The sequence below is a fragment of the Mercenaria mercenaria genome, chromosome 15 (genome assembly GCF_021730395.1).
Source record: "Mercenaria mercenaria strain notata chromosome 15, MADL_Memer_1, whole genome shotgun sequence".
Classification (NCBI taxonomy): Eukaryota; Metazoa; Mollusca; class Bivalvia; order Venerida; family Veneridae; genus Mercenaria; species Mercenaria mercenaria.
In genome coordinates, this window is record NC_069375.1 from 37267355 (window position 1) to 37295325 (window position 27971).

At 36.5% G+C, this 27971-nt stretch overlaps 2 protein-coding genes across 3 annotated transcripts in view; both read left to right on the forward strand.

The window, feature by feature from the left end:
- Positions 1-644: 644 nt before the first annotated feature.
- The window catches only part of LOC123551309 (SKI2 subunit of superkiller complex protein-like), a 43229-nt gene continuing 15902 nt past the window's right edge, over positions 645-27971 (forward strand). Inside the window, exons 1-16 of one of the 2 annotated variants that reach the window (XM_045340163.2) lie at positions 645-721; positions 4312-4460; positions 4809-4915; positions 7577-7694; positions 7946-8063; positions 10837-10908; positions 11561-11763; positions 12226-12423; positions 17592-17737; positions 18283-18429; positions 21452-21536; positions 21837-21943; positions 22731-22877; positions 26365-26458; positions 26805-27017; positions 27534-27644. In XM_045340163.2, coding sequence (XP_045196098.2) covers positions 4338-4460; positions 4809-4915; positions 7577-7694; positions 7946-8063; positions 10837-10908; positions 11561-11763; positions 12226-12423; positions 17592-17737; positions 18283-18429; positions 21452-21536; positions 21837-21943; positions 22731-22877; positions 26365-26458; positions 26805-27017; positions 27534-27644 — 1989 coding nt within the window. In that variant the 5' untranslated portion in view covers positions 645-721; positions 4312-4337. Of the gene's footprint in view, positions 722-1614; positions 1855-4311; positions 4461-4808; positions 4916-7576; positions 7695-7945; positions 8064-10836; positions 10909-11560; positions 11764-12225; positions 12424-17591; positions 17738-18282; positions 18430-21451; positions 21537-21836; positions 21944-22730; positions 22878-26364; positions 26459-26804; positions 27018-27533; positions 27645-27971 lie in introns of those variants that run through there. The other variant, XM_045340152.2, reaches the window with a different exon arrangement.
- Positions 12439-16189, forward strand: LOC128549030 (mucin-5AC-like). The gene is made up of 2 exons (XM_053525029.1): positions 12439-14259; positions 14713-16189. The coding sequence occupies exons 1-2, from the start codon at positions 14176-14178 to the stop codon at positions 15274-15276; spliced, it is 648 nt and encodes a 215-aa protein (XP_053381004.1). The 5' UTR covers positions 12439-14175; the 3' UTR covers positions 15277-16189.

The following is a 27971-nucleotide window of genomic DNA, read 5'->3' on the forward strand; positions in this document are numbered from 1 at the left end:
ATGTTTGATGTAGCTATAGAATTTCTTATTTCTACCAGGTTGGGAATCATGGCTAAAGATGACGTTTTCCATGTATGACCAGTATGAGGCTCTTATTTGCCTTTGTATATAGGATTTTAGGGACTTCAGTTTCTGGTTCTTAGCTTGATTTGGGGATTTGTTGAGTTTGTGATAGAGTTTATCACGCTTGTGGATAAGCCTGATAATTCTGGGAGTTAACCAAGGCAAGTCGGCACGGGATTTGGATATTTTAGTAGGGATATGCTTGATACAAGATTCATTTAAGCTGTCCTTAAATGAGTTCCAAGCCTCATCAGGGTTTGTATATGCCTTACTAATAAAACTACTACTAAATGAGCGCATGTCAGATCTGATCGCCTCCCAGTTAGTTTTCCGATATTGTTTTATTAGTCTCTTATGATGTTAGAAACTAAAGTTTTATAACTCAGTATCAATGAATTAAAATCGTTTAAAGTCTCTTTACAGATTTTATTATCGTACATTTTGATCCAATCAAGTGGGTATATTTTAGCCTTTTTTGTACATTTTGACTTTACCATGTGGGTACATTTTGATATGGGTACTTTTAGACCATTATCCACTGTAATATTTCTGTAAAAGTATCTATAGTTCTGGCAGATCTCAACCGACTACAGACGGATTTTACTCTGGCAAGGGCAGGTAACGCCGATTGGATGTTCAAAGGAAAGCGAAACAAGAGGTTTTTCATAATTTTCATAGCGTTTATCAGTGTATTAAGTATATGCTTTGCATTAAAGGAAAAATAAGCACCTCTTTTGTTGTCTCTCTTGAAAGACGCATTGTTAAAGAGATAAATTTTCTTTGTCTGGTATACATCCTTAGTATCCTGGGAATTGGACAAATCGTGTTTCGGATGGCAGTGATTGACAGGGCCCAGAAAAGTCACAAATTAGCTATATAGCTAAATCTGACTAGAAATAGCTATAAAACCAATAACAATTGTACAAATATGGCAATGTCAAAAAGAAAACAGTCATTATCTGATCCAAAATGTTTTATGTTCAAAGCAAAAGACAATCACGAAGAACTGTGATCTATGTTATCTCAATTTCAATACATGTTGAGAATTTATGCGATAAATTATTATTAAAATAGTCATGATCTCCATCTGTAGGAAAAAGTACATAACTCTGTTAACTATTTTGGCTGAATTATGGCCCTTTTTGGACTTTATAATCAGTTAAATTTTTCATACCAGTCCATTGCATAACCTGTTTGTCATATGGTTTTGAAACTTTGACCACTTGTTTACCATCATAGTCTACATATGGAGGCAAGACTCCATAACTAGGACAAGGTCTTTATCTCACTCATTCTCAGTTATGGCCCTTTTTTGACATTGAAATCAGGGCTTCCATTAAGCGGGGTCCCGGCCTAAAATACGCCAAAAATTATGATCCGTACGCCATACACAAAGTCAAAGGTGTACAAAGGACTTCCCCGATATTTTCAAAGGACGACAAAATCAATACACCGTGATGTAACTTAACTCGAATGATGTGATTAGCTCCGCCCCGTAATTAATCAAAGCGGTTTTACTCTTGATGATTGACAGGCTCGAAAAAATGGCTGGCAGTGTTTGAAGTGTGAGACTAGTGTGAAAGCATCGTGTTTGATAGAGACCGTCTGTAAAGTAAACCGTTATCCAGATCAGAAATGTTTAGAAGACACTAACTGCCGACAATAAAACATTAATGCATTTTGGCTCGGATTAAGATATTAAGTTGGTGAAACAAGCTCCGAAGTCAGAAGACAAAGTAACTAATTGTGGAAAATATGTCGATAATTTCAGCACAAAGAAAACCTCAGCAAGTAACTATATTCTTCTAGCAATTGACATAAAACATATATTTTCTGATCGGTAGTAAATTTCCTACTTACTTTTCATAAATGGTAAATCCTATTTCTACAGTATTTTTTTAGAAAAAAACCCATTTAATTTGTCTCCTATTAAGAACTGATATCTCTGACACATTTTGATGAATAGCCTGAAATAAACACAAGCACATGGCAGCTAAAGTTCAAAGGGAGAGTGCCGGCAAAATTTTCCTTTATTGATTTTATTTGATGTGGGGATGAAAGTTAACTGGTTGGGTATTACCAGGTGAATGAAGTAAACTGACATAATTCTACTCCAAGTAAACTGTACTTTAAATTTTTTATGTCGATTTTCATTATATAGCTGAACAACAGTAAACCTGTTGATTTTAATAAAATGCTGACTGTTACTAAACGTACATTTGTATAATAAAACAATAAAATATTTCTTTGTTTGATAAATATAATGTTTTTAATCATTCTGGTGGTCCTTTTCTCAAAATTCTATTACTTTACACATTGTTCTGAACCAATTAGACATGATGATGATAGTAATGATTATGATGATGATGATGATATTGAAGGTCATTGTACAAAGTGATACTACGTAGGACTCCAAGAAAATTTGAGAGGGACTCCAAAATCTGAATGTTAGGCAGTCCTGACTCCATGAAATTGAATCCTAATGGAAGCCCTGCAGACCATTCCATATTTGTCTAAACTGTTTGATATATGGCTTTGAAACTTTGAGCACTTGCTTACCATCATGTTCACACATTGCCATATAGTGCAAGACTTATCCAAATCCACAAATCTAGGTACAATGTTTGTCTTATTTATTTTTCTTCTTTTGTCTGAAAATCTCTGGTAATATTTTAACCCCATATTTCCATCAATTCTTTAAATAGTCAAGCGCACTGTCAACAGACAGTTATCCTTATCGAATCTATTCGGAATGTTTGTATTTATAAAATCTACAGCAGTTTCGAAACCTTGGTTGAAAAATATGGTCACCTGGTTGAATCATAGAAATAAAAATTAACACCTGAAAAAATCACAATTTTTAGCTCATCTGATTTTTTGAAAAAAAATGATGAGTTATTGTCATCACTTGAGCGGTTGTCGGCGTCGGCGTCGGCGTCTGCGTCGGCGTTGCCTGGTTAAGTTTTATGTTTAGGTCAGCTTTTCTCCTAAACTATCAAAGCTATTGCTTTGAAACTTGGAATACTTGTTCACCATCATAAGCTGACCCTGTATAGCAAGAAACATAACTCCATCTTGATTTTTGCAAGATTTATGGCCCCTTTTGTACTTAGAAAATATCAGATTTCTTGGTTAAGTTTTATGTTTAGGTCAACTTTTCTCCTAAACTATCAAAGCTATTGCTTTGAAACTTGGAATACTTGTTCACCATCATAAGCAGACCCTGTACATCAAGAAACATAATTCCATCTTGCTTTTTGCAAGAATTATTGCCCCTTTTGGACTTAGAAAATCAGTTTTCTTGGTTAAGTTTTATGTTTAGGTCAGCTTTTATCCTAAACTGTCAAAGCTATTGCTTTAAAACTTGCAACACTTGTTCACCATCATAAGTTGACCCTGTACAGCAAGAAACATAACTCCCTCCTGCTTTTTGCAAGATTTATGGCCCCTTTTGGACTTAGAAAATATCAGATTTCTTGGTTACGTTTTATGTTTAGGTCAACTTTTTCTCTTAAACTATCAAAGCTATTGCTTTGAAACTTGCAACACTTGTTCACCATCATAAGCTGACCCTGTACAGCAAGCAACATAACTCCATCCTGCTTTTTGCAATAATTATTGCCCCTTTTGGACTTAGAAAATCATTTTCTTGCTTGAGTATTATGTTTAAGTCCACTTTTCTCATAAACTATCAAACCTATTGCTTTAAAATTTGCAACAGTTTTTCACCATCATATGTGGACACTGAACATCAAGAAACATAACTCTATCCTGCTTTTTGCAAGAGTGATGCCCCTTTTTAGACTTAGAAAATCATGGGTAGGACAATATTTCTATTACACAAAAAAAAATCAGATGAGCGTCAGCACCCGCAAGGCGGTGCTCTTGTTACTGGATCTTTTCTTGCCAATGTTCTGTGGTGAAAATATTAGTTTTTTAACCATTACCCTGCTAAATTTCTGTAATGAACTTGTCCGTCTTTCAGTTGGGACAGCACCATTAACTGTTAAAAGGGGTGCTTTCCCAAAAAGATACTGACTGAATGGCGAACAGTGCAGATTTTGATCAGACTGCATGAATGTGCGGGCTGATCATGATCTACTCTGGTCGCAAAGGCAGACTCAATCGTGTCCAGCATGATAAGGGTTAAATACTTTGTATAATATTCTCACATAAACAAAACTACTTAGTGTCACATTTTGGTATTTAGAATATTGGAATTATTTTTTTTCATCTTTTTTATTTTAGGTGATGTTATGTAAACATAGTTAGATATGGCGAGTACATCAGACTTAAACATCAACTTTGACCTTGTCGAAGTAGGGGTCAGCGGGTCTTTTGAAGTCGTTCCAAAAGTAGACCGGTCAAAAGAAAGGATACAGCTGCCTTTGAAAACAGTGAGAAAACTTGATAATAAGTATTCTGAATGAGTTTGTTTATTACTGATGTATTTTTTTTATTGAGAATAATGGCAGATAAATTGATAATAAGAAATATATGTACATGTACATATTAAGTCTCCCCATGTGTATACATATTTCATAATGTTTGAACAAATTTTTCCTATTTTCAGAGATGGAAAAATTTGACTGTTGATACATACAGAGAATTTTATAAGGAAAAAGTATATTATGGCAGTAAAATCTCATATATGCAGATTGTAAAGTTATAGGTTGTAGTGAATTAAGTTTACAATATCCAAAATAATTTTGAATGATACTGAATTGCTTCTCTTATCATTTAAGGTACCTCTTGGCCTACCACCTGTACTGCCAAAAATTGAAGATGAATTTGAGAAGTTCCTATTCAATTTAGAAGATTTGCCTATACATGATGTGGATAGAGCACAGAAGTATGAAATTCTCTTACTGACATATATAGACAAACTTAGAGAGCTCTCAGTAAAATCTGAGTTTCATGTAGTTTCATGTAGAATGGTGGATGGATAGCTCAGTGGTTTACACACTGGCCTTCCAATCCTGAGGTCGGGGGTTCGATCCCCGGCAGCTACTCGGGAATTTTCAGAAACGCTTTTCAGTGTTTCCCACCCAACTAGAGGTGTACTGGTCAGGAACCCAATCAATCCTTGCATGTATCAGTGTTATACACTGGGCACGTTAAAGAATCAGGCTGTCTATTCGCAACGAGCTAGGCTAAGTTAGCCGAACAAGCCTGCATCTGATTTCTGATCTCTCTGTCGTGGGGGCTTTGTCTCACTCTGTCCCTCTGGTCAGATCGCTCTGTGTCTGTACTAGTAGAGGATGAATTATGCGCCCTGTGTGGCTGCATTTGAACTATGTAAAGCGCCTTTGAACGTGAAATTGATCATGAAAGGGGCGCTATATAAATCTGGTATAATAATAATAATAGTTCATACTCTTTTATCTAATGGTTTTAGGGGCCTCTGCAGCAGAGTGGTTAAGGTTGCTGGCTTTGAACCACTTGCACCTCACCAATGTGGGTTCAAGCCTCATTCGGGGTGTTGAATTCTTCATGTGAGGAAGCCATCCACCTGGCTTACAGAAAGTCTACCTAGGTGCCCACTCTTGATGAAATAATGCACATAGGGGCACAGTAGGGTCTTTCTTTATCATCAAAGCTGGAAAGTCACCTTTTGACCTAAAACTGTCAAAACAAAAGAAACCAATAGTTTTTCTTCATGATTTTTCAGTTACTTTTTAGCTCGACTATTCGAAGAATAAGTAGAGCTATCCTACTCACCACGGCGTCGGCGTCACACCTTGGTTATGTTTTTCGTACCAGTCCACATTTTGACAAAGTCTTTTGAGATAAAGCTTTGAAACTTTCAACACTTGTTTACCATCATCATGGCCAGTTATAGGCAAGAGCACATAACTCCATCAAGGATTTTGGCTGAAATATGGCCCTTTTTGACTTAGAAATCATGGTTAAGTTTTTCGTACCAGTTCATATTTTGACAAAATCTTTTAAGATAAAGCTTTGAAACTTTTATCACTTGTTTACCATCACCATGGCCAGTTATAGGCAAGAGTACATAACTCCATCAGGGATTTTGGCTGAATTATGGCCCCTTTCGACTTAGAAATCTTGGTTAAGTTTTTCGTACCAGTTCATATTTAGACAAAGTCTTTTGAGATAAAGCTTTCAAACTTTCAACACTTGTTTACCATCACCATGTCCAGTTATAGGCAAGAGTACATAACTCCATCAAGGATTTTGGCTGAATTATGGCCCCTTTTGACTTAGAAATCTTGGTTAAGTTTTTCGTACCAGTTCATATTTTTTGTAAAGTGTTTGACATATGGCTTTGAAACTTGTTTAGTATAATAGTCTCTGTCTGTAGGAAAGAGAACATAACTCTGTCATCTATTTTGGCTGAATTATGGCCCTTTTTGGTCTTTGAAATTGGTTCTGTTTTCATACAAGTCCATGTTTTGTCAAAACTATTTGACATATGGCTTTTTAAACTTTGAACACTTGTTTATCATTATGATTTCCATCTGTAGGCAAGAGTACATAACTATTTTGACTGAATTATGGCCCTTTTTGGACTTTGAAATTGGCTCATATATTGCCATTTAGTGCAAGACTTATCGAAATCAAAGTAATACAGGAACATTGTTTGTCTAATCTATTTATTTCTTTTGTCTGAATATCCGTGGAAATATTTTGACCCCATTCTTCATTCAATTCTTCGAATAGTGTGCGCGCTGTCATCAGACAGCTCTTGTTTAGTTAATGTTTTACAATGTATTCACTGCTTAAAAGTATTGACTCTGTCAGTACTTGTCAGTATTTGAAGTTGTTTTTGTACCTAACCTTGTAGCTGTAGCAGCTTGGCTATAAATTGTTAATTCACTGCTAAAAATAACTTAAGACTTACAAAATATAATTGTGTCACCATTGAGTATGATTTACAAATATTTCATACAGGAAAGAAATTGAATGCATTTTGTATTTTGTATATTGATTTGCATCAGCTGTAAAGTATTCTGAATGTACAAGAAATTAATGAAACAATTTAGTTGCCATAGAGCTGTATCTGCATGTACATTTTCAATTTTCTGTGAGAAACAAACTTTACAGTCTCAGTAGTTCTTGAACTCCTTGCCCTCTCCCCACCTCTAGCCCCACGCCACCACCCTACATTACAAGGGGGCCTCCGTGGCCGAGTGGTTAAGGTTGCTGACTTCAAATCACTTGCCCCCTCATCAATGTGGGTTCGAGCCTCACTTTAGGCGTTAAATTCTTCATGTGAGAAAGCCATCCAACTGGCTTACGGAAGGTCAGTGGTTCAACCCAGGTGCCCGCTTGTGATGAAATAATGCATGGAAGGGCACCTGGGGTCTTCCTCCACCATCAAAAGCTGGAAGGTCACCATATGACCTATAATTGTGTCAGAATAAAAAAAAAAAAAAACACTTTACAAAGGTATGTTTGACCTATATCAAAACATGAAGTTCATTTAAGTCATTGGATGAGGAGTTGAGTTGAAACTGAAAGATTCACCAAACAGGTTTTATACATTTAGGTTTATCCCAAGAGTTGCAGAGCCACTTGATTTGTTACACACAGATGTGACTTCGTTACAGACAACCATTCAGGTTGAGCGGAATCCCACTACTGGTCAGCTGCTTGGATATAAAGAGGTAATATACTTGTTTGTTTTTCATTTATTGTCATTTTATCATCAGTTATCTTTATAAAAGTGTGATAAAATACAAACTTTATTAATGTATTAACAGGAGCTTGTTTCTAGGGTATTAAAAGAATCTTGATAATGTAATTATAAGTAACTATGATTTATTTGTAAGAGCAAGTTGTTATTTGATTTAGAATTATATGTTTTTTAAGAGCGAGTTGTTATTCAATAAAGAACTGCATAAGTTTTTATTGTCAGGAGTATTTACCGGACATGGGAAAAACTGCACAGAACTCACTTTCTCTTCAGAGGGCACCAGACCCTACATCTGCTGGGGATGTTAGGGGTAGCAGTCTTAACTTCCCTTTCTGGCCAGGTATGTAGTTAAGTTCCCCCTTCACTTCCATATCATTAAATATCTTCTGTCTTAACTTCCCTTACAGAACAGGTCATTAAATCTTTCCTGTCTTAACTTCCCTTACAGAACAGGTCATTAAATCTTTCCTGTCTTAACTTCCCTTACAGAACAGATCATTAAATCTTTCTTGTCTTAACTTTCCTTACAGAACAGATCATTAAATCTTTCCTGTCTTAAAATCCCTTACTGAACAGGTATATCACTAAATCTCTTCAGTGTTAACGTCCATCTACTGGCCAGATATATCGCTGAATCTCTCCTTTCTTAACTTCCTTTACTGGCCAGATATATCGTTAAATCTCTTCAGTCTTAACTTCCCTTACTGGCCAGATATATCATTAAATCTCTCTTTTCTTAACTTCCCTTACTGGCCAGATGTGTCATTCAATCTCATCAGCCTTACTTGCCAGATGTATCATTAAATCTCTTCAGTCTTAACCTCCCTTACTGGCCAGATATATCATTAAATCTCTCCTTTCTTAACTTCCCTTACTGGCCAGATGTATCATTAAATCTCATCAGCCTTAACTTCCCCAATCTGACTTAAGTACTTGATCTTCTAAACAAAGATCTGAGAACGACCCATTCACATTCGTCTTCTGTATATTTTGGATTTCCAGTATTGCTATTTTTATTTTATCCAATCAGACGACTTGTTCGAATGTCAAAGAGTAAGAAAAATGTGCAGTCATTCCAGGGCTCGAACCCTGGACCCCTCGCTTACAAAGCAAGTGACCTACCGACTGAGCTAATCGGCTATCTGATACATTACGACATAAGAATTGTAAATATCAAAAGTCAAGGCTACAGGTAGATTTGCAAGATGTTGTAAGTTAGGCTCTGATTGGCTAGCGAAAGGGTCGTCAGAACGAGGCAATGAATAGGTCGTTCTCAGATCCTATGCGTAGCGTAATAGGAGATGTACTTTAGTCAGATTGTTAACTTCCCTTACTGGCCAGATGTATTATTAAATCTCATCAGCCTTAACTTCCCTTACTGGCCAGATATATCATTAAATCTCATCAACCTTAACTTCCCTTACTGGCCAGATATATCATTAAATCTCATCAGCCGTAACTTCCCTTACTGGCCAGATGTATCATTAAATCTCATCAGCCGTAACTTGCCTTACTGGCCAGATGTATCATTAAATCTCATCAGCCTTAACTTGCCTTACTGGCCAGATGTATCATTAAATCTCATCAGCCTTAACTTCCCTTACTGGCCAGATGTATCATTAAATCTCATCAGCCTTAACTTCCCTTACTTGCCAGATGTATCATTAAATCTCATCAGCCTTAACTCCCCTTACTGGCCAGATGTATCATTAAATCTCATCAGCCTTAACTTCCCTTACTGGCCAGATGTATCATTAAATCTCATCAGCCTCAACTTCCCTTATCATTAAATCTCATCAGCCTTAACTTCCCTTACTGGCCAGATGTAGCATTAAATCTCATCAGCCTTAACTTCCCTTACTGGCCAGATGTAGCATTAAATCTCATCAGCCTCAACTTCCCTTACTGGCCAGATGTAGCATTAAATCTCATCAGCCTCAACTTCCCTTACTGGCCAGATGTATCGTTAAATCTCATCAGCCTTAACTTCCCGTACTGGCCAGATATCTCTCTAAATCTCATCAGCCTTAACTTCCCTTACTGGCCAGATATGTCATTAAATCTCATCAGCCTTAACTTCCCTTACTGGCCAGATATGTCATTAAAATTCATCAGCCTTAACTTTCCTTACTGGCCAAATATATTATTAAATCTCATCAGCCTTAACTTCCCTTACTGGCCAGATATATCATAAAATCTCATCAGCCTTAACTTCCCTTACTGGCCAGATATGTCATTAAAATTCATCAGCCTTAACTTCCCTTACTGGCCAGATATATCATTAAATCTCATCAGCCTTAACTTCCCTTACTGACCAGATATGTCTCTAAATCTCTCTGGTCTTATCTTAATTTTCAGGCCAGGTAACTTTTCTTTCTTGCCAGATATCCAGTCTTAACTACCCTTTCTGACCAGGTATGTCTTGCAGTCTGCTCCTTAACTTTCTTTTCTGGCAAGGTATATGATTATATACATATATATTGTTCAGCATTCGAGAACCTTCTTGCACACAAACATACATAATTGGCATGCTGACATTTTCTTTTCTCAGTGTTTCTGTTAATTTCAAGAAGGGAGAGTTAGAGTTTATCAAAATTGCATAAAAGGCTTTTCTTTTTATTTTGTATATGATTTATTGTTCAAGTATATATATAAATGGTACATTATGGTAATCTATATATTAAATAATATGGGAATCCGAAACAAAGTATGGTAACATGTATTTATAATTTAAGTAAATTTAAGAAATAATTTATAGCAAAAGAGTGCTTTAACACTATTTATGCACGATGTGCGGTTATACGTCGGGTGTAATAATTTCTCGAGGTCGCAGCCCGAGTGAAATTCTTTGTACGACGTATTACTGCCTAAGTGTATAAATAGTGTTAAAACTCGGTTTTGCTATAAATTATTTCAATTCTAATATGCCTATAATCTAAACAGTAGATAAAATATAGTAGCTCACTTTCTTGGTCGCAACAAAAACTTTGAAGTCACCACATGTTAACGTGACGTCATTCTAGTGTAAGCACGTTTTAACAGAGACAAGCATATTAAAATGTAGCATGACACAGCTTGTGACAATACAGAATGCTATATATTATATATTACAGGTGGGCAAGTTGAACCAGAGTTGGAGTCATTGCTTAAGGCGACTGAAAATGTTGATATTGACTTTGAAAATGGTAAGCTGTTGACTTTAAGTCTACAGGTTACTTGAAAGTACTATAATGGCTTTTGATAGATATGATGTGCTAGTGTTAAAAAAGCAAAATAATAAATGAACACAGAGTTTGTTAAATCGAAGGGTATGTAAAGAGTAGCAGCTCCTAAGATGCATTAAATTTATTTATGTCAAAATGTTATTTTTGTCAAGGGCCAGAATTTTCCACCACTTCTTTTGAATATGTGCCTTATATACCTCAGTAAAAGAAGGTTAGGAGGGGATAAATACTAGAGTCACCATATGGGTGTGTCTGTCCTTCCTTACTTTTGTTCATGCAAATGTGATAACTCTTGAAAGATGAGTAGACTGAGGGTGATTTTATTAAACAGTTATATGATTGTAGATAAAGGCTGTGTCGGTGTGGGGGTATCTTATAGGCTGCCAAAAGACCTATAGTTCTGGTTTTGATGTAAACTTATCATTGAATGTGTAAAATGCATATCAGTTAGATAATTTGTTCAGTATCTGGCAATATTAGGGTAGTTTGCTTGTGATATAAAAGAAGAGAGCTCACTAAAGCTTGCTTTTCAAAATTGTTCATACATTTTGTTTGCTAACTTAATACAGCCAATGGCTGATCGTAACATTCTTATTTCTGCTCTGTTTTACAGACTTGTTGACAGTAGCACCAGGTTTACCAGAAGGTATGACCTTCAGTGCTGCGGTGCAGAAACAGCAGGCAGAGCAAACAAAGTCTTTGGAGGAACAACCAAAGGTCATGACCTTAGCTGATATTATGACCTTGGGAGATGACCTTGATGACCTTGACGTTGGAGATGATGAAGAGTTTGAGAAAGCAACTGAAGACACTAAGGTTTGTTTACAGTGACAAAATTACTGTTATGATTTTGAAAGTAGCAGTTTAAAAGGAGAAAATTTTTAAAGAAAAAACTAAATGTTATTAAATCATGTCTTAAACTGATTATTCAAGTGTCTAAACCATCTGCTATGAATCATCCTTTCATCCACTATGATCCTTGTATTATGTAACTTTGTAAAATGCAATGCAGTCTGCACATGTAGTAAGCTAAAGTATAAGGGTACACTTATACTTCCTTGCTGTTGAGGTGGCTTTTATAGCAAATTAGCAACATGGTAGAGTGTCCGCCTTAGGTATGAGAGGTTCTGGGTTTGATTCCCGGTCAGGGCTGAAGCATTTTCTGTCAGTTACATAATAAATAGATATATACCTTGTTTTGTTACCTTTCTTCTAAAAAGTTTACTGTTGGTATTTGTCAGCACTGTAGTGCATACTCTCAAAGTTCCTTACTTACAGGTCCCAGCCAAAGAAACTATTGAACTACAAAGAAGTGAAAGTCTGGAAAAGCTTGTAGACACCCCAAGTGACAAGACTACTGAAGTTGTAACAGCACCAGTCAGGAAAGAAGAACCAAAAGAAGAGTGGGCCATTAATATAGATGTGAACCAACCTGTAGATGATTTCTACAAGAGGATTCCTGATATGGCATACAAGGTAAGTATTTTAAACAAAGCCCATGAATGTGTTGAAACTTTTCTCTCCTAGTTCATACAGTTTGTTAAGTATGTAGACTAGAAAAGTCTTCAAGTTCGGCATATGACCTGCGTGACTGTTTGACAGAAAACATTTTTGTCTAGCCCGCTTGTGGTGAGCTCGATATAGTCACCTCTTTTGCTGGTTCAGTGTATGTGTGTGTGTCCGTGCGTGCATCTGATTTTGTCCGGACCATAACTTTGACATGCATGGACCAATCTTGTTCATATTTGGCATGAATGTTTACCTCAGTGAGAAGGTGTGTCATGCGCAAACCCCATGTTCCTGTCTCAAAGGTCAAGGTCACAGTTGGAGGTCAAATTGAAGTTTGTCCGGAGCATTTCTTCTTCATGCATGGTGGGATTTTGATGTAACTTGGCATGAATGTTAACCATTATGAGACGGAGTGTCATGCGCAAGAACCAGGTCCAGGTCCAAGGTCAAGGTCACACTTGACAGCTGGCGGGCTCGACATTATGCCCGTGGGCATACTTGTATAAATATTGCTGTTTTCAGAGGATTTTATAGTAGTATTTGGCTGAAATGAAATGATAAATAGGTTGAGGAATATGGCTATAGTGAAACGTAAGGGGTCATTATAACTGTTACAGTAGTTTGATCTGAAATGTATTCAGTTTGAGTGGATTTTGGCAAGTCTGGATCACATCTGCCCTGGAAAAATCCAAAAGAGCTGCATGTATCAGAAATCAAGGTACAGTACGTCCAAGATGAAAAGTTCCAATGGACACCCATCACTGCAATACTAGAGCAGCGTGTTCATTGTAAATTGACCACCCAGCTGGGTGTTTCCACCGCAAATCGCGGCGATCAGCGTGTCCGGAACACGGTGGACACTGACACGATGGTTCTGGGTGTTCATTCGCGGCGATTCACCGTGTCCGTTTCGCAAAACATAAACAAACATACGTGCATTTTCTTGTATTTTTTTTAAGTAGTTATTGTTGTTATTCAGTAGTTCAATAGATTTTCGAGGGAATAATAATAATAGCACCACTGATAAAATTGTCTTTTATAAATAAGATATAGAAAACTTACGCAAATATCAATTCGGATGTACGTACGCATCGAGTGAAGACTACGTACATGTATATAGGGCAGTTTTAAGTTAACATGTATAATTAGGCATTAAGTGTTCACTCAATGAGTTTGTGCATTTAATATGTCAGAATTAATGTCTAGCTAAATAAATGCCTTTGTTTTGCTCGTTTGTTTGTTGTTTTTTTTTAAATTTATTTTTCAGGAAAATATCAAACACGAACGAGATCTGTAACTATATTTCAGTTATTTTCATACTGCATGTTGTTGATGTCCAGTTTGTTTAATTATAGTTAAATGTTGCAACATTTTTACACATTTTAAATCTTATGTTACAATTTGCATGAGATTGTTTTTGTGAACACTATGATGCAATATTTTCAAGAATGGCGCAGCCACAAGTGAAAATGTAAATTATGGTGTTCACGAGTGAAATATATTTCGATTTTACACTGAAACAAACAAATTTTCTATTTATTTTATGCATTTTTAATGGCATAAATTAAAGGAAAGTATTTGTAAGATTATCTGGCCTATGAGTATCATTTAGATTTCATTTCTTTCTAGATTGCCATTGACGAAACTTACGACGTTCAGTGGGGGAACAAGGGCCAGGTAGATGTCGCTGTTATAATCGCATCTGGTTCAGAGAAGGACATGCGGGCCCGTATGACCAAAGAGCAGAGTTCAGGGAAACAAAGGAGCAAGCCGCAAAAGAGGAAAGCAACGGAATCAATCAAAGTAAGATGACAATTAGATCTTTAATGCCTTCGTAATAACGCACTAAACTGGATTGCGCGACCCTAGATATTTATGTTGTCTCTACAGTAAAAAATAAAGAATAATTACATACTTAAGTATAATTCCAAAGACTATCAACACATTATGCCGGAACCCGCAACTCCAACACATGCTGGACTCCAGTTTGTCACGAAATGGCTCGTGTTTTGTGAGACACTTCTTACTGAGAAAAAATAAACGTAACTATCATGCTAAATGTGTGTCGAGGATGGAAATATTGATTGACAAGTAGCCATAATGAAGCTTTAAATGATGTACTTTAAAGCTTATGTCACGAAATCATTATATAGAGTACCTAAGTGGTGGTCATCGTAGCGCAAATGCTGTTTATATTTTATAACATGAATATAATTAACGTTTAAATCTTAGCATTATTTTATATTTCTCTTTCAGACTCCCAGTGGTAAACCGGCAGCTAAAGTACTTGATGCATGTTCTCCTCCAGGCTATTACCCATCGACGACCGTGCAGGTGACCAGAAACAGCATCACCGTAACCACAACGACGTCTGCCCACAGTACGACAGTGACGTCTGTGTCAACTGCTCCAGTGCCGGCAGCTACACCTGCCCATGAAGCTGCCAACAGACTTGCGCCAGAGCCCATAGATCCACTACCGTCTGTGCCCGTGACTGTGCTTACCGGAAACAGCATCACCACGATGACGGCCGCCAACAGTTCATCGGTGACGTCTGTGTCATCTACTCCAGTGCTGACAGCTACACCTGCCCATGATGCACTCACACCATCCACACCGTCGCGACCAGAGTTTAGTTTTCGATCAGTACGACCAACCTCGGGTAACCAGTTGCTTACTTACCTTCAGGGCATAGACGCCGCCCAAGGATCGCTTATGAAAGAAGTTGAAAAGTTGAAGAAACAGGGCGAGGCGACATCCAGGAAATACAACGAAATTATAGACAATCAGAGGGCAATCAGGGAATTACTGGAGAGATAAGTTGCCCAGGGATCGGTTCCTTCCGGAACAACCGAGACTGCAGAAGCAGCACAAGACCTTCGGTCTGATGGCATACCAGACCACTACACGATCGACGAGGGGGTACTGCGGCAAATGGTTGCCGATTCACACTGCCCGGGAAACTTTGCTGGAAAACTTGTGCTTAGGTTCTTTCCGGAACTCTTCGGAATCGGGAATTTAAGGTTCCAATATAATTGGTACGGTGGCGGAAAGCTTCAGAAAAGTGAACTGTGTCCTGTTAGGAAGTGTGCTATAAAGAAGTATGTAACGTACTATTACCCAGATGTATCTTCAGAAATAGTGTGGAAGGAACGCATTGTTCCCAAAATCAATGAACTCTTGAGACGACAGACCCGCAATCAGCGAAAGGAGAGGCAGAGGGCCGAGTCCGAGGTTGAGGCTGAAAATGACCAGGCGCCGTTGACAGACTTGTCACTGGGTACATTTATGAACTTCTTAAACATGGATTGAGATGGGGACGCACCCCTCGGTCATGAACCGTGAGGCTATATGTCTTTTTTCAGTGTAGGCACTGTAGATACGTGTTTTATTTGTTTTATGTTTCATGTTCATGCCCTTGTTATTTTGTTCACATGTATTGATATTTGTGTCTATGTGTTTATTTGTCTGCATCTTTTTATGTTTTTTATTTGTCTCCGTTTGTAAATATATGTATATTGCTGTATATAATGTTATTTGGTTATGACTCATGAGTGTATTCGCCTCAAATTTGTGTAAGCATTGATAAGTGTTTTACTTTTTTTCTTCATTTTCCTGTTATTTTGTCTACATGTGTAAGCGTCTTATGTATAATTGTGTGCTTGTTATTATGTCTTTGTCTCATTATGTAAATGTATGTATATTGCTGTATAATGTTATTCTTAATAGATGATTTTTATATGGTTGAAGAAAATAAAAGAAAAGCTTCCGACTTTTCATTGTTTGATGTAATAGTAGTGTTTGGTATAAAACTACCAGTAGTTGAGTCCATGTAGTTATTAATCTTGAATCCCTACAAAAAAGCTACGTCTTCATGATGGTTAGCAACAATTGTCCTTATCAATGTGAAAAGTGGGAAAACCACGCTAAGACTTCCTATGAATATGTACAAAACATGCTAGGATTTAATATCACAGTAAAGCCGGTCTAGGTCTGACACTTATATATTAGGAAAATGGTTAAGTACGGACAAAGGTTGTTGGGGAATTAACATCCGTTTACAAAGGCTCTGGATGCAAACTGGATCTGAAGAAATCAAGCAAACAATTTATTATTGTTGGTACATGTTAACATAGTTAAATACTGATGCGATGCAAGTTGCAAGAACTAATGTAACTTACTTTTATTCAATATTTAGAATTAATATGCATTGAATCTGCACACGTACTTGTACATAATGTTATGATATCCCGTACGCTTCATGCAGTTATCGTAAGTATGATCACATTCTAATACATCTATTATAAAATAAAAAAAAATATTAAAAAATTGTTGAAATTTAATAATATTTATACATGTTTTTTGTATCATAGGCCTACATATTTAATTTTTAAGTTAAACAATGTTGGTAATATTAGTGAATAAACTGAACAAATAAAATCGTGAAAAAAAATGTAAATTACTTCAAACATCATTGAAATTTATTCCTGTATTTAATATTTACGTAAAACAATATTAGTACTATTAGTAAATAAAACAAACAAATAAAAAAACTTTGAACTTGTCGCATGCATAATCATCTCAAACAGCAATGAACTATAGAAACCTGTTAATATCAAGAACAGTATTTTTAACGGGTATATAATAAACAGAAAACACGTGATCAACATAAAGGGTGATAACATCATTATACTTAGATTCCGACAAGTACCTGAAATGTACGACGTGATTATTGTTTTTCACATAATAAACATGATTTTTAAACAAATCAAATAATTTCTCTCATTATTTAAACCTACAGGACTCGGTTTTAATAGAAATATCTGCATTTACATTTTGTTAATAGATATTATAAATGACACCATTATTATTGATTTATCGATTGAACACGGAGACGCATCATGTCCGGACACCGCAAATCACCGTGTTCGCATCGCTGCGCATTGCAGTGCAGACTGAAATAAACGAACACAGTGTCCGCTCAGGACTGCTAGCGTGTCCAGGACACTGCAATTGAACACGCTCGTTAAGTTTTTGTCGCGAGGGTCGCGTGACAACTTGACTTTTCATCTTGGACATACTGTACTATCATAATAACTCGGCTTTATCTCAGTATTCCATCCTTTGTGTTGCAGTGGCCATTTGAGCCGGACGTGTTTCAGAAACAGGCTATACTTCACTTAGAGAGCCATGACAGTGTGTTTGTTGCAGCCCACACGTCAGCTGGTAAAACTGTGGTAGCTGAGTATGCTATAGCTCTATCGCTGAAGCACATGACAAGGTAAAGTTTACAAAAAAAAAAACTAGGGATGTCAATATTCCATGATTGACAACTTTACTAACTGATAATCCAACATTAAAATAGTTAGCCGAAACCAATAAATTAGCAAGGTACATTACAAGTTGATTTTAGATATGGCTTTGGTTGAACAATTTTGAATCCTGTTCAAATCCAACTTTGTTAGATATAAGGGATTATGTAGTTCTAACTTTTCCCAGGAATTGAAAGTTCAAGCTGTCTTCAATATTGAGCTGAAAAAAGTTAATATTAGCTAAAATATCTATGTACTGCTTAGTAATAAGAATTGTTGTGGAAACATTTAAAAAAAAACAAAAACAGTAAGCATTTAATTATGAACAGTTGAATATAAATATAAAAATGCTTATTTTAAGATGGTGTATTGAATATAAAAATGATAATACATTTACATCTTTAATGATATTTTGGTAGTGATGTTTGTTTTATTCCAATTAATATTTATTTCTCCCAATAGGACAGGTTTTATAAGGTCAGATGTACCAAATAGTAAAACATTAACATTTCAGAACAGTATATACATCACCTATTAAGGCATTATCCAATCAGAAATACCGAGACTTTAAGCTGACATTTAGTGACGTTGGCCTGATCACCGGAGATGTGCAGATCAACCAGACTGCAGCCTGTCTTATAATGACCACAGAAATTCTAAGGTATGTAACAAGTCATTTTTAGCTCATCTGAATTTTTGGAAAACAAATGAGTTATTGTCATCACTTGATCGGCGTCGGCGTTGGCGTTGCCTGGTTAAGTTTTATGTTTAGGTCAGCTTTTCTCCTAAACTATCAAAGCTATTGCTTTAACACTTGCAACACTTGTTCACCATCAATAGCTGACTCTGTACAGCAGAAACATAGCTCCATCCTGCTTTTTGCAAGGATTATGGTCCTTTTTGACTAGGAAAATATCAGATTTCTTGGTTAAGTTTTATTTTTAGGTCAACTTTTCTCCTAAACTATCAAAGCTATTGCTTTGAAACTTGCAACACTTGTTCACCATCAACAGCTGACTCTGTACAGCAAGAAACATAACTCTTTTTCATCCTGCTTTTTGCAAGAATTATGGCCCTTTTTGGACATGGAAATTGTCAGATTTCTTGGTTAAGTTTTATGTTTAGGTTAACTTTTCTCCTAAACTATCAAAGCTATTGCTTTAAAACTTGCAACACTTGTTCACCATCAACAGCTGACACTATACAGAAAGAAACATAACTCTTTTTCATCCTGCTTTTTGCAAGAATTATGGCTCCTTTTGGACTTGGAAAATCAGATTTCTTGGTTAAGTTTTGTGTTTAGGTCAGGTTTTCTGCTAAACTATCAAAATTTGAAAGCTATTGCTTTAAAACTTGCAACATTTGTTCACCATCAAAAGCTGACTCTGTACAGCAAGAAACATAACTTCATCCTGCTTTTTGCAAGAATTATGTCCCCTTTTATCAGATTTCTTGGTTAAGTTTTGTTAAGTTTTTAGGTCAACTTTTCTCCTTAACGGTCAAAGCTATTGCTTTAAAACTTGCAACATTTGTTCACCATCAAAAGCTGACTCTGTACAGCAAGAAACATAACTCCATCCTGCTTTTTGCAAGAATTATGTCCCCTTTTATCAGATTTCTTGGTTAAGTTTTGTTAAGCTTTTAGGTCAGCTTTTCTCCTCAACGGCCAAAGCTATTGCTTTAAAACTTAGAGCAGTTATTCGCCATTTAAAAGCTGACTCTGCACATCAAGTACCATAACTCTACATTGCTTTTTGCAAGAATTGTGGCCCCTTTTGGACTTAGAAAATCACGGGTAGGACAATATTTCTGTTATACAGAGACAAAAAAATCAGATGAGCATCTGCACCCGCAAGGCAGTGCTCTTGTTATACATTTTCAATGCCTCACCACCCCACCCAACCTTGCATATGTACTTGTGGAAAATGTGTCTGGATGAAAACTTTGTTGCAAATGGTGGGACCATTACAAGATCATGACTGTGTCACATGCAAGAACCATCTTGCAAGCAGTAAGGCCAAGGTCATTGTTGACTATGTAACTTGATAATTCTTCCTATATAAGCTACAGTGAAAACAATGGTTTGCCTTTTTAAGGCTGTGGTCTTGTCCTTACATATCAAGGTGTCTTCATTTGATGAAAGTTTAGTTACTTAATCCTGATGGTTAGTTGTACATTATTTGCATATATGTTCAAGTTCTGAAATTATTTCTAAAATTGGTATAATGTTGCTTATTAGCTGAGAACAGTTGGTTTAAGTCCATACCAGGAATGGGAATTGACCGAACAACTTATTTGCATGCAAATCCATGTCATGTGTCATATATGTCTGTGAAACTCGATGTCCGTCGTCCGTCATGTGTCAACGTCCTCCGTCGTCCGTCGTGTGTCAACAATTTCTAAAAAAATCTTCTTCAAAACCACTGGGCAGATTTACACAAAACTTCACAGGAATGATCCTTTCAAAATTGCCCAAAGAATTGAAATCCATGCAGAACATTGGTTGCCATGGCAACCGAAAGGAAAATCTTTAAAAATCTTCTTCTCAGAAACTGTTAGCTGGATTTCAAAAATTTTGTAGAAATGATCTCTAGGTGACCCTCTACCAAAATTGCTTAAGCTGTTTTATTTTGATAAAAGGCATGGTCGCCAGGGGGCAGGGCTTATTTTCCCTATATGTCTGTGTTGTAAATTTCAAAAATCTTCTTCTGCAAAACCACTGGGCAGACTTACACCAAACCTCACAGAAATGATCCTTGGGTGGCCCCCTTTCAAAATTGCCCAAAGAATTAAAATCCATTCAGAACTGTGGTTGCCATGGCAACCGAAAGGAAAATCTTTAAAAGTCTTCTTCTCAGAAACTGTTAGCTGGATTTCAAAAATGTTTTGTAAAAATGATCTCGAGGTGACTTTCTACCAAAATTGCTTAAGCCATTCTATTTTGTTAAAATACATGGCCGCAAGGGAGCGGGGCTTATTTTCCCTATATGACTATATTGTAAATTTCAGAAAACTTCTTCTCTGAAACCTGAAGACCTAGAGCTTAGGTAGTTGGTATGTGGCATTGTCTAGTGGACTTTTACCAAGATTGTTCAAGTTATGATCCCAGAGTCAATATTGGTCCCGCCCCATGGTCCCTTGAATTTACATGAAGTTCTATAGGAAAAAACATGAAAAAATGTTCTTCTCTGAAACCGAAAGGCACAGAGCTTAGATATTTTACATGTGGCATTGTCTAGTGGTCCTTTACTAAGATTATTCAAATCATTACCCAGGGTCCATTTAAAGCCCCTCCCCAGGGCCGCTTATTTTTTTATGTGAGATTGACCTACTGACCTACTTTCTTGTTTTTTTAGATACAGCATTGAAGTTTGGATGACGTATACAGTTTTGCACACCGATCTTAAAACTGACTTTCAGTGGGCATGAATGTGACCTACTGACCTACTTTCTTAATATTTTATCATCAGTTTGACATTTGAAACATGTTCACACAACTGGGAAAAGGTTTCAGTGCTTACTTATATTTGACTTTCTTACATGATCTCTTACAATTGTCTATGTAGCTCATATTAATCAGGTGAGTGATCCAGGGTCATCATGAATATTAATCAGGTGAGTGATCCAGGGTCATCATGACCCTCTTGTTTTACTTTTACAAATCAGTGAGTATTCTATTTTAGGTCAATGTTGTACAATGGATCGGATGTGATCAGGGACTTAGAGTGGGTGATATTTGATGAGGTCCATTATATTAATGATGCAGAGGTACTTGAACAATTCTACTACATTTTTTGAAAATGAACCATTTTGAATGTGTTCTTATAAAGATGGCAATTTTATTTTTGATGAAATTAATTCAGTAATTTATCAAGTATTTTCACAAAACAGCTAGACTATGACTATGCCATGTGCTTTTCATTCTATTGAGTATCTGATTACCTTGAAATTTTCTAGTTGCATTTTGTCATCTTTAATAACACAAGACTTACTGTTTGCTTATCATATGTATTTGAAATAACTGCCAAGGTGAGTCTGTAAATGAGTTAAATATTGTGTGTATTACAGAGAGGTGTAGTGTGGGAGGAAGTATTGATTATGTTACCCCAACATGTGAATATTATTCTACTTAGTGCAACTGTACCTAACACACTGGAGTTTGCTGCATGGATAGGGTATGATACACTAATTTCAACTTCCTAGTTCAAAACTGATGTAAAACATACTCTTGATCTTTGCTCTGTATCTTTAACTTTTGCATATTACCTTTCTTAATAGTACTTTACCTGTATGCAATGTAAAATACCACTTCAAAGTTGAATGATAAATAAACAGAAAACATTTTCCTCTATATAAGAATGATAATGTTGGTTAATACTGAATATTATAGCGCTTTATATTTACTTTCTTTGCACAATTTTCCGGAAAATGAGAGAAATAATCATGTTCGAATGCATATAGTAATTGCACTGTCCCATTATTCCATCTGTCTAAAATACTTCCTGTCTCAGTTATAACATTGTACCCGAACTTGCAGACAAGCACACTCCACTTTTGTTTGTTTGTTTGTTTTAGGTTTAGTCCCTTTTTTCAATAGTATTTCAGTTAATCTAGCCAGTGTTCCTGGATTCTGTACCAGTACAAACCTGGTAACTACCAACTCCCCACATGAATCAGAGATGGGAGACAAATGATTTCAGACATGTCTTCTATCAGATTGTCACGGAGAACATTTGCCTCGCCTGGGGATCGAACTCAGGACCCTGCGATCCGTAAATATGTGCTCTACCTACTGAGCTAAGCCGGCAGGCTCCACAGTTGGGGCAGTCATCACTTTCTGTTGACATTCCTTGTTTCAGCAGGGGGGGTGGGGGCTCTCCCTGTTTATTTTCTAGTCTATATAAAGTTTTTCACATTATTTCTGAGTTAATACAGTATGTGTGTATCAATTATTCACTTCAGTCGAACAAAGAAGAAGAAGATTTATGTGATTAGCACAACAAAGAGACCAGTGCCGTTGGAGCACTTCCTGTACACTGGAAACAGCAATAAAACCAGTAATGAACTCTTCAGAATTGTTGATGCAAAAGGAAGTTTTAGTACAACAGGGTAAGTTACAGATACATGTTGCAGTATTTCAGGGTTCCCACGCTACCGGGAAAACGGGAAAAAGTCGGGAATTTCGAAAAATCTTTTCCCGGTCGTGAAAATGCCGGGATTTTTACGATATCTGTTAAAAATCGGGAAAAACTCGGGAAAAGTACGAACCGGTTTGAGTACGAAACTAGTTATCATAACGTGTTAATAAAACGGACCGTTTTGCAAGCGTTTACTTGATCATGAATAGTCACGATGTCTGCACTATTGCGCGGCATTTTTAGGCAAGAAATTGGCCTCAGCTCGTTGTGTTCTGAAAATAATATGAAAAAGGCAAAGCCTCTGAGCGAGCGTAGCTTAAACGGCAAAGAAACTATTCACTGCTTAAAACAATTCCGAGAACCTATTCACTTGAAAAGAAACAAAAATTTAGTGTCATTATACCTGTAACAGCGAATATCATACGTTGCAAAAATTTATGGAAAGCCGGTGTCACGGTGACGTCATTACCTGTTTGTGGCGTTCTTATGGCTTTATGCTTATTTATGATATTTTATCCCATTTTCTGGCCAATGCTTGATCTTTTAAAAGAAAATTATATTTTTTTCTACCAACTGGAAATCTTTCTTGCATTATTTTTGAGCGATGGATAATATTCAGCAATCAAATGAAGTTCTGTATTCACTGCCAACAAAGCATTTCCTGTGAGCACCTGTCCTCTAGGGACACGCACTTTGTAAAATAAAAGCAAAATTGAAATTATTTCCATAACATTACTTTTTTAAAAGTAAAGACACCTAATGAACATAGAGATTGTAACTCAAATATAAAATTAAAAAAAAAAACAACAATTTTCCCGACTTTGACGGAAGTAGAACAAAATGGCGGCACCCAAAATGGCGGCGCCCAGACGAGAGGAAAATTTTTCAGCTACATCACTTTGCCCCATTCGGCACACCTTTGTTATATTCGCCTACACATTGCCGTAAGGCGAGCTACGCGCTCGCAATTGCGCTTCGCGCAATTGCTCGCAAGCTACGCTCGCTATGAATTAAGGCACTGCCTGGCAAGGGGATTTATCTTTTTTATACCCCCCGACAACAAAGTTGTAAGGGGGGGGGGGGTATACTGGTTTCAGGTTGTCTGTCCGTCTGTCTGTCTGGTCGTCTGGTTTTCTGTCCGTAGACGCAATCTTGTGCGCACCATCTCTCCTTATCCCCTGGACAGAATTTAATGAAACTTCACACAAGTGATCAGTACCAACAGTAGTTGTGCAAGGGACATGTTAGGTTCTTTTAGAACAAAAATTTGCAGAGTTATGGGACTTTGTTTTTTTGTTACTGTACTATATACATAGACACAATCTTGTGCGCACCATCTCTCCTCATCCCCTTGACACAATTTAATGAAACTTCACACAAGTGATCAGTACCAACAGTAGTTGTGCATGGGGCATGTTAGGTTCTTTTAGAACAAAAATTTGCAGAGTTATGGGACTTTGTTTTTTTGTTACTATACTATATACATAGACACAATCTTGTGTGCACCATCTCTCCTCATCCCCTTGACACAGTTTAATGAAACTTCACACAAGTGATCAGTAACAACAGTAGTTGTGCATGGGGCATGTAAGGTTCTTTCAGAAAAGAAATTTGCAGAGTTATGGGACTTTGTTTTTTTGTTACTATACTATATACATAGACACAATCTTGTGTGCACCATCTCTCCTCATCCCCTTGACACGATTTAATGAAACTTCACACAAGTGATCAGTATCAACAGTAGTTGTGCATGGGTCATGTAAGGTTCTTTCAGCGACAAAAATTGCAGAGTTTTGGGACTTTGTTTCTTGTTAACATACTATGTACATACAGTCTGCATATGCAATCTTGTGCGTGCCTAATCTACCAAACCCTTACACACAATTTAATGAAACTTCACACAAGTGATCAGTACCAACCCTAGTTGTGCATGGTGCATGTTACATTCTTTTAGATAAATATTCTGCATAGTTATGGGACTTTGTTTTTTGTTACTATACTGTATACATACAGTCCACATAATTATGCAATCTTGTGTGCGTCAAATTGCAATGTACTGTGTCAGTGCATGCGGGGGGTACATTCATCACCTTTAGTGATAGCTCTAGTTATATCTACTTACGAAGGTTCTGATATAATGTGTTGGTCAATAAAAGTTAATCATAGCCAATAAGTTGTAGCAGTGTGTCAAAATTACCGTCACCTAAAATATATAGTACAGATAAACTGTTTGTGTCTAGAATTATACAGTACAAAGTTTGATCCTTTCTAAAGGAGGTTGATGTCTAGTACTGGCTTACACCCAGGAACGATGGTTAGGTAAGCAAAAAACCAAAGAAAAATATCAAACAGGGAATGCCACGCACCAAAAGTGCAGCCTCCTCAAAACGAACCCCCCAGCACACAAACGCGTGCACCACACACATACACACACACACACACACTCAAAGCTTACACATCAGGACAAAAGGAACAACACACACACACACACACACTCAAAGCCAACACATAAGGACAAGACGAATAATAAGCATACACACACGCGCGCACACAAAGTCAACACACAAGGACAAAACGAACAAACAAAGGAACACAGTGGGGCACCGCCTTGGAACGGTCAGTGGCAAAAACACCACTGGGGAGCTTAAACCGGTTTATGGTGCGCACCCAACCTCACTCTTACCCCCACCATGTTCCAAAGACATGGGACAGTGTAAATAAAAGTAATCCCCTCAACCCACTTGTTTATGACTGAATATTTTTTATGAGGAGCGTTAAACCTTGGAAGCCAGAAATACAAACCAGTGTTTCAGTATGCCTTTTACTACCAGAATGCAATTTTACAAGCATGCATCATGTATATTTATTATCCCAAAGATAGGAATGAAATCAATAGTATACAAATACTGTAGAACCTGCAGTGTTAAGCCTTGAATAGCCTGGAAAAAGGTTTGAAAAATGTCTGGTTTTCCTCGACTGAAAAACCTGGAATTTTGCTAGAAAACCTGGAAAAAGTCGGGAAAAAGTCTTGAATTTTACCAACAGAAAATTGTGGGAACCCTGAGTATTTGGTTATGCTTTATTTTCACTTTAACATGGCAGTGTGTTTTATGGTCAGCATCAGACATTTTCAGTTGAGTTGTGTCTCTTTAAATAATCAAATATTCTACTGTTGTGTCAGTGTCTCTTATATATTCTACTGTTGTGCCAGTGTCTCTTTACATTATCAAATATTCTACTGTTTTTTCAGCCAGATTTATTGACTTCTTTTGCAAAACACAGAGGTGACGGGAGCAATTTTCTGTCTTTATAACAACATCAAATCTCGTGGGAAAAAAATTAAGAATGTCTGAGACTATTTTTTTATTCTCTTTGGTCTTAATCTTTCTGTTTTACTGCAGAAAAAGTCACATTGTCATTTTCTTGAACAAACAGTATTTTTGATTATGGACTTTCAGTTACCAAAAAGCCATAGATGCAAAGAAGGAGAGAGCAACGAAAAGTTCTCAGAGTTTTGGTGCTAAAGGGACCCGAGGAGGACATCCAAATCAGGTCTGTTATTTATAGCTTAAGGAAAAACAAAAATTGTATCTCCATTCAGTTTACATATTAAGATTTAATATCTGAAAAAATACGATGCATTTTTCACCACTTGCACTAAAAATGTTTATTGAAAGAATATGGTAATAAAGATTGGTGTTACCTAGAAATGGATCATTATTGAGAAATTCTGTAATAATGGTAGTTTGTTTTTACCAGTATATTACATTTACAATTATATACATGTATAAAGTGCACATACTATCCCAATTTCCGAAAATATGTCATATATCTGAGGAATTGTATCTCTAATTGTCCCTCTGACTTAGAGTTTTAAAACTTTATTTGTTTGTACCAGGATAAGAATGTATGGTTGTCAGTAATAGACATGTTGAAAAAGAAAGAGAAATTACCTGTGGTGGCCTTCACCTTCTCCAAGAAAAAGATTGATGAAAATGCTACGAACTTGCACAGTCTAGATCTCACCACAGCAAAGGAGAAAAGTGAAATACACATCTTCTTTCACAGCTCGATTAAAAAACTGAAGGGATCTGATCAACAGTTACCTCAAGTATGTTATATTTTTCTTCTTTTTCTAACATGATTGTTTCAGAGCTTGTGTCTAAATTATATTAAGACTTTTTGAGTATATTTGTTTTTTTTGGGGTTTAGGGGTTTTGTTTTGTTGGGGTTTAGGTCTCACTGACACAGCTCAGGTGAAATCTTTCTGACTATAATGTTGGACTAAGACACCAAATTCCCCTTCTGACACTGTTTCAGGTACTGGGATGCCCCTGGATGAAACCACTGAACCCATAAGCCAACTGAGAAAAATATGAAAGCATTCTGCATTCCAAGCAGGGTTTCAGACCGGATTGACTTATAATTGCTTTCTGAGTAATTCTGAATTATCTAAAGCACACATAATATAAGAACAGTGGATCATTTAAATATTGTCCACAAAACATTATGACTTGTTCCAGGCTTTATCTTTTTGTCTGTTTTCTACTGTGCTTATTGACCGATTTCTCAAATTTACACTTCTTCAAAAAATACAAGGACCTATGTTACTATATTTTCTGTGTAGGTTCTACAGATGGAGGACACACTGAAGAGAGGTATTGGTGTTCACCACAGTGGTATACTGCCTATACTGAAAGAAGTTGTAGAACTTTTGTTTCAAAAAGGACTTGTCAAAGTAAGTTTTAGAATTATTGAATAAAATACATCTAGAGATAAAAGTTATGACTAGCCATTTATGTTTTATTTTTTGCAAAATTTATTATCCCTAGAACAGGGAACAGTGTATGGAATGGAATAAAAATTTTGGCTATACGAGGTTACTTCTAGCTGTAATCTTTATTCAGATGTAAGGTAACAATGATGAAGACCTTTAGTTACCTTTAATAACCTAACCATTTAATTTTTGGAGTATTGAAATTTTGTGAGTTTTGTCAAAATGAGTTTTTTTGGGGACATAAATACTTCGATTTAAATGTTTGAAGATAAAATGAATTGAAACTAT

Coding starts and splice junctions, on each gene's coding strand:
- LOC128549030 (XM_053525029.1), top strand. CDS start 14,176: ATGCGGGCCCGTATGACCAAAGAGCAGAGTTCAGGGAAACAAAGGAGC. Junction 14,260..14,712: donor AAGCAACGGAATCAATCAAA/GTAAGATGACAA, acceptor TTTCTCTTTCAG/ACTCCCAGTGGTAAACCGGC.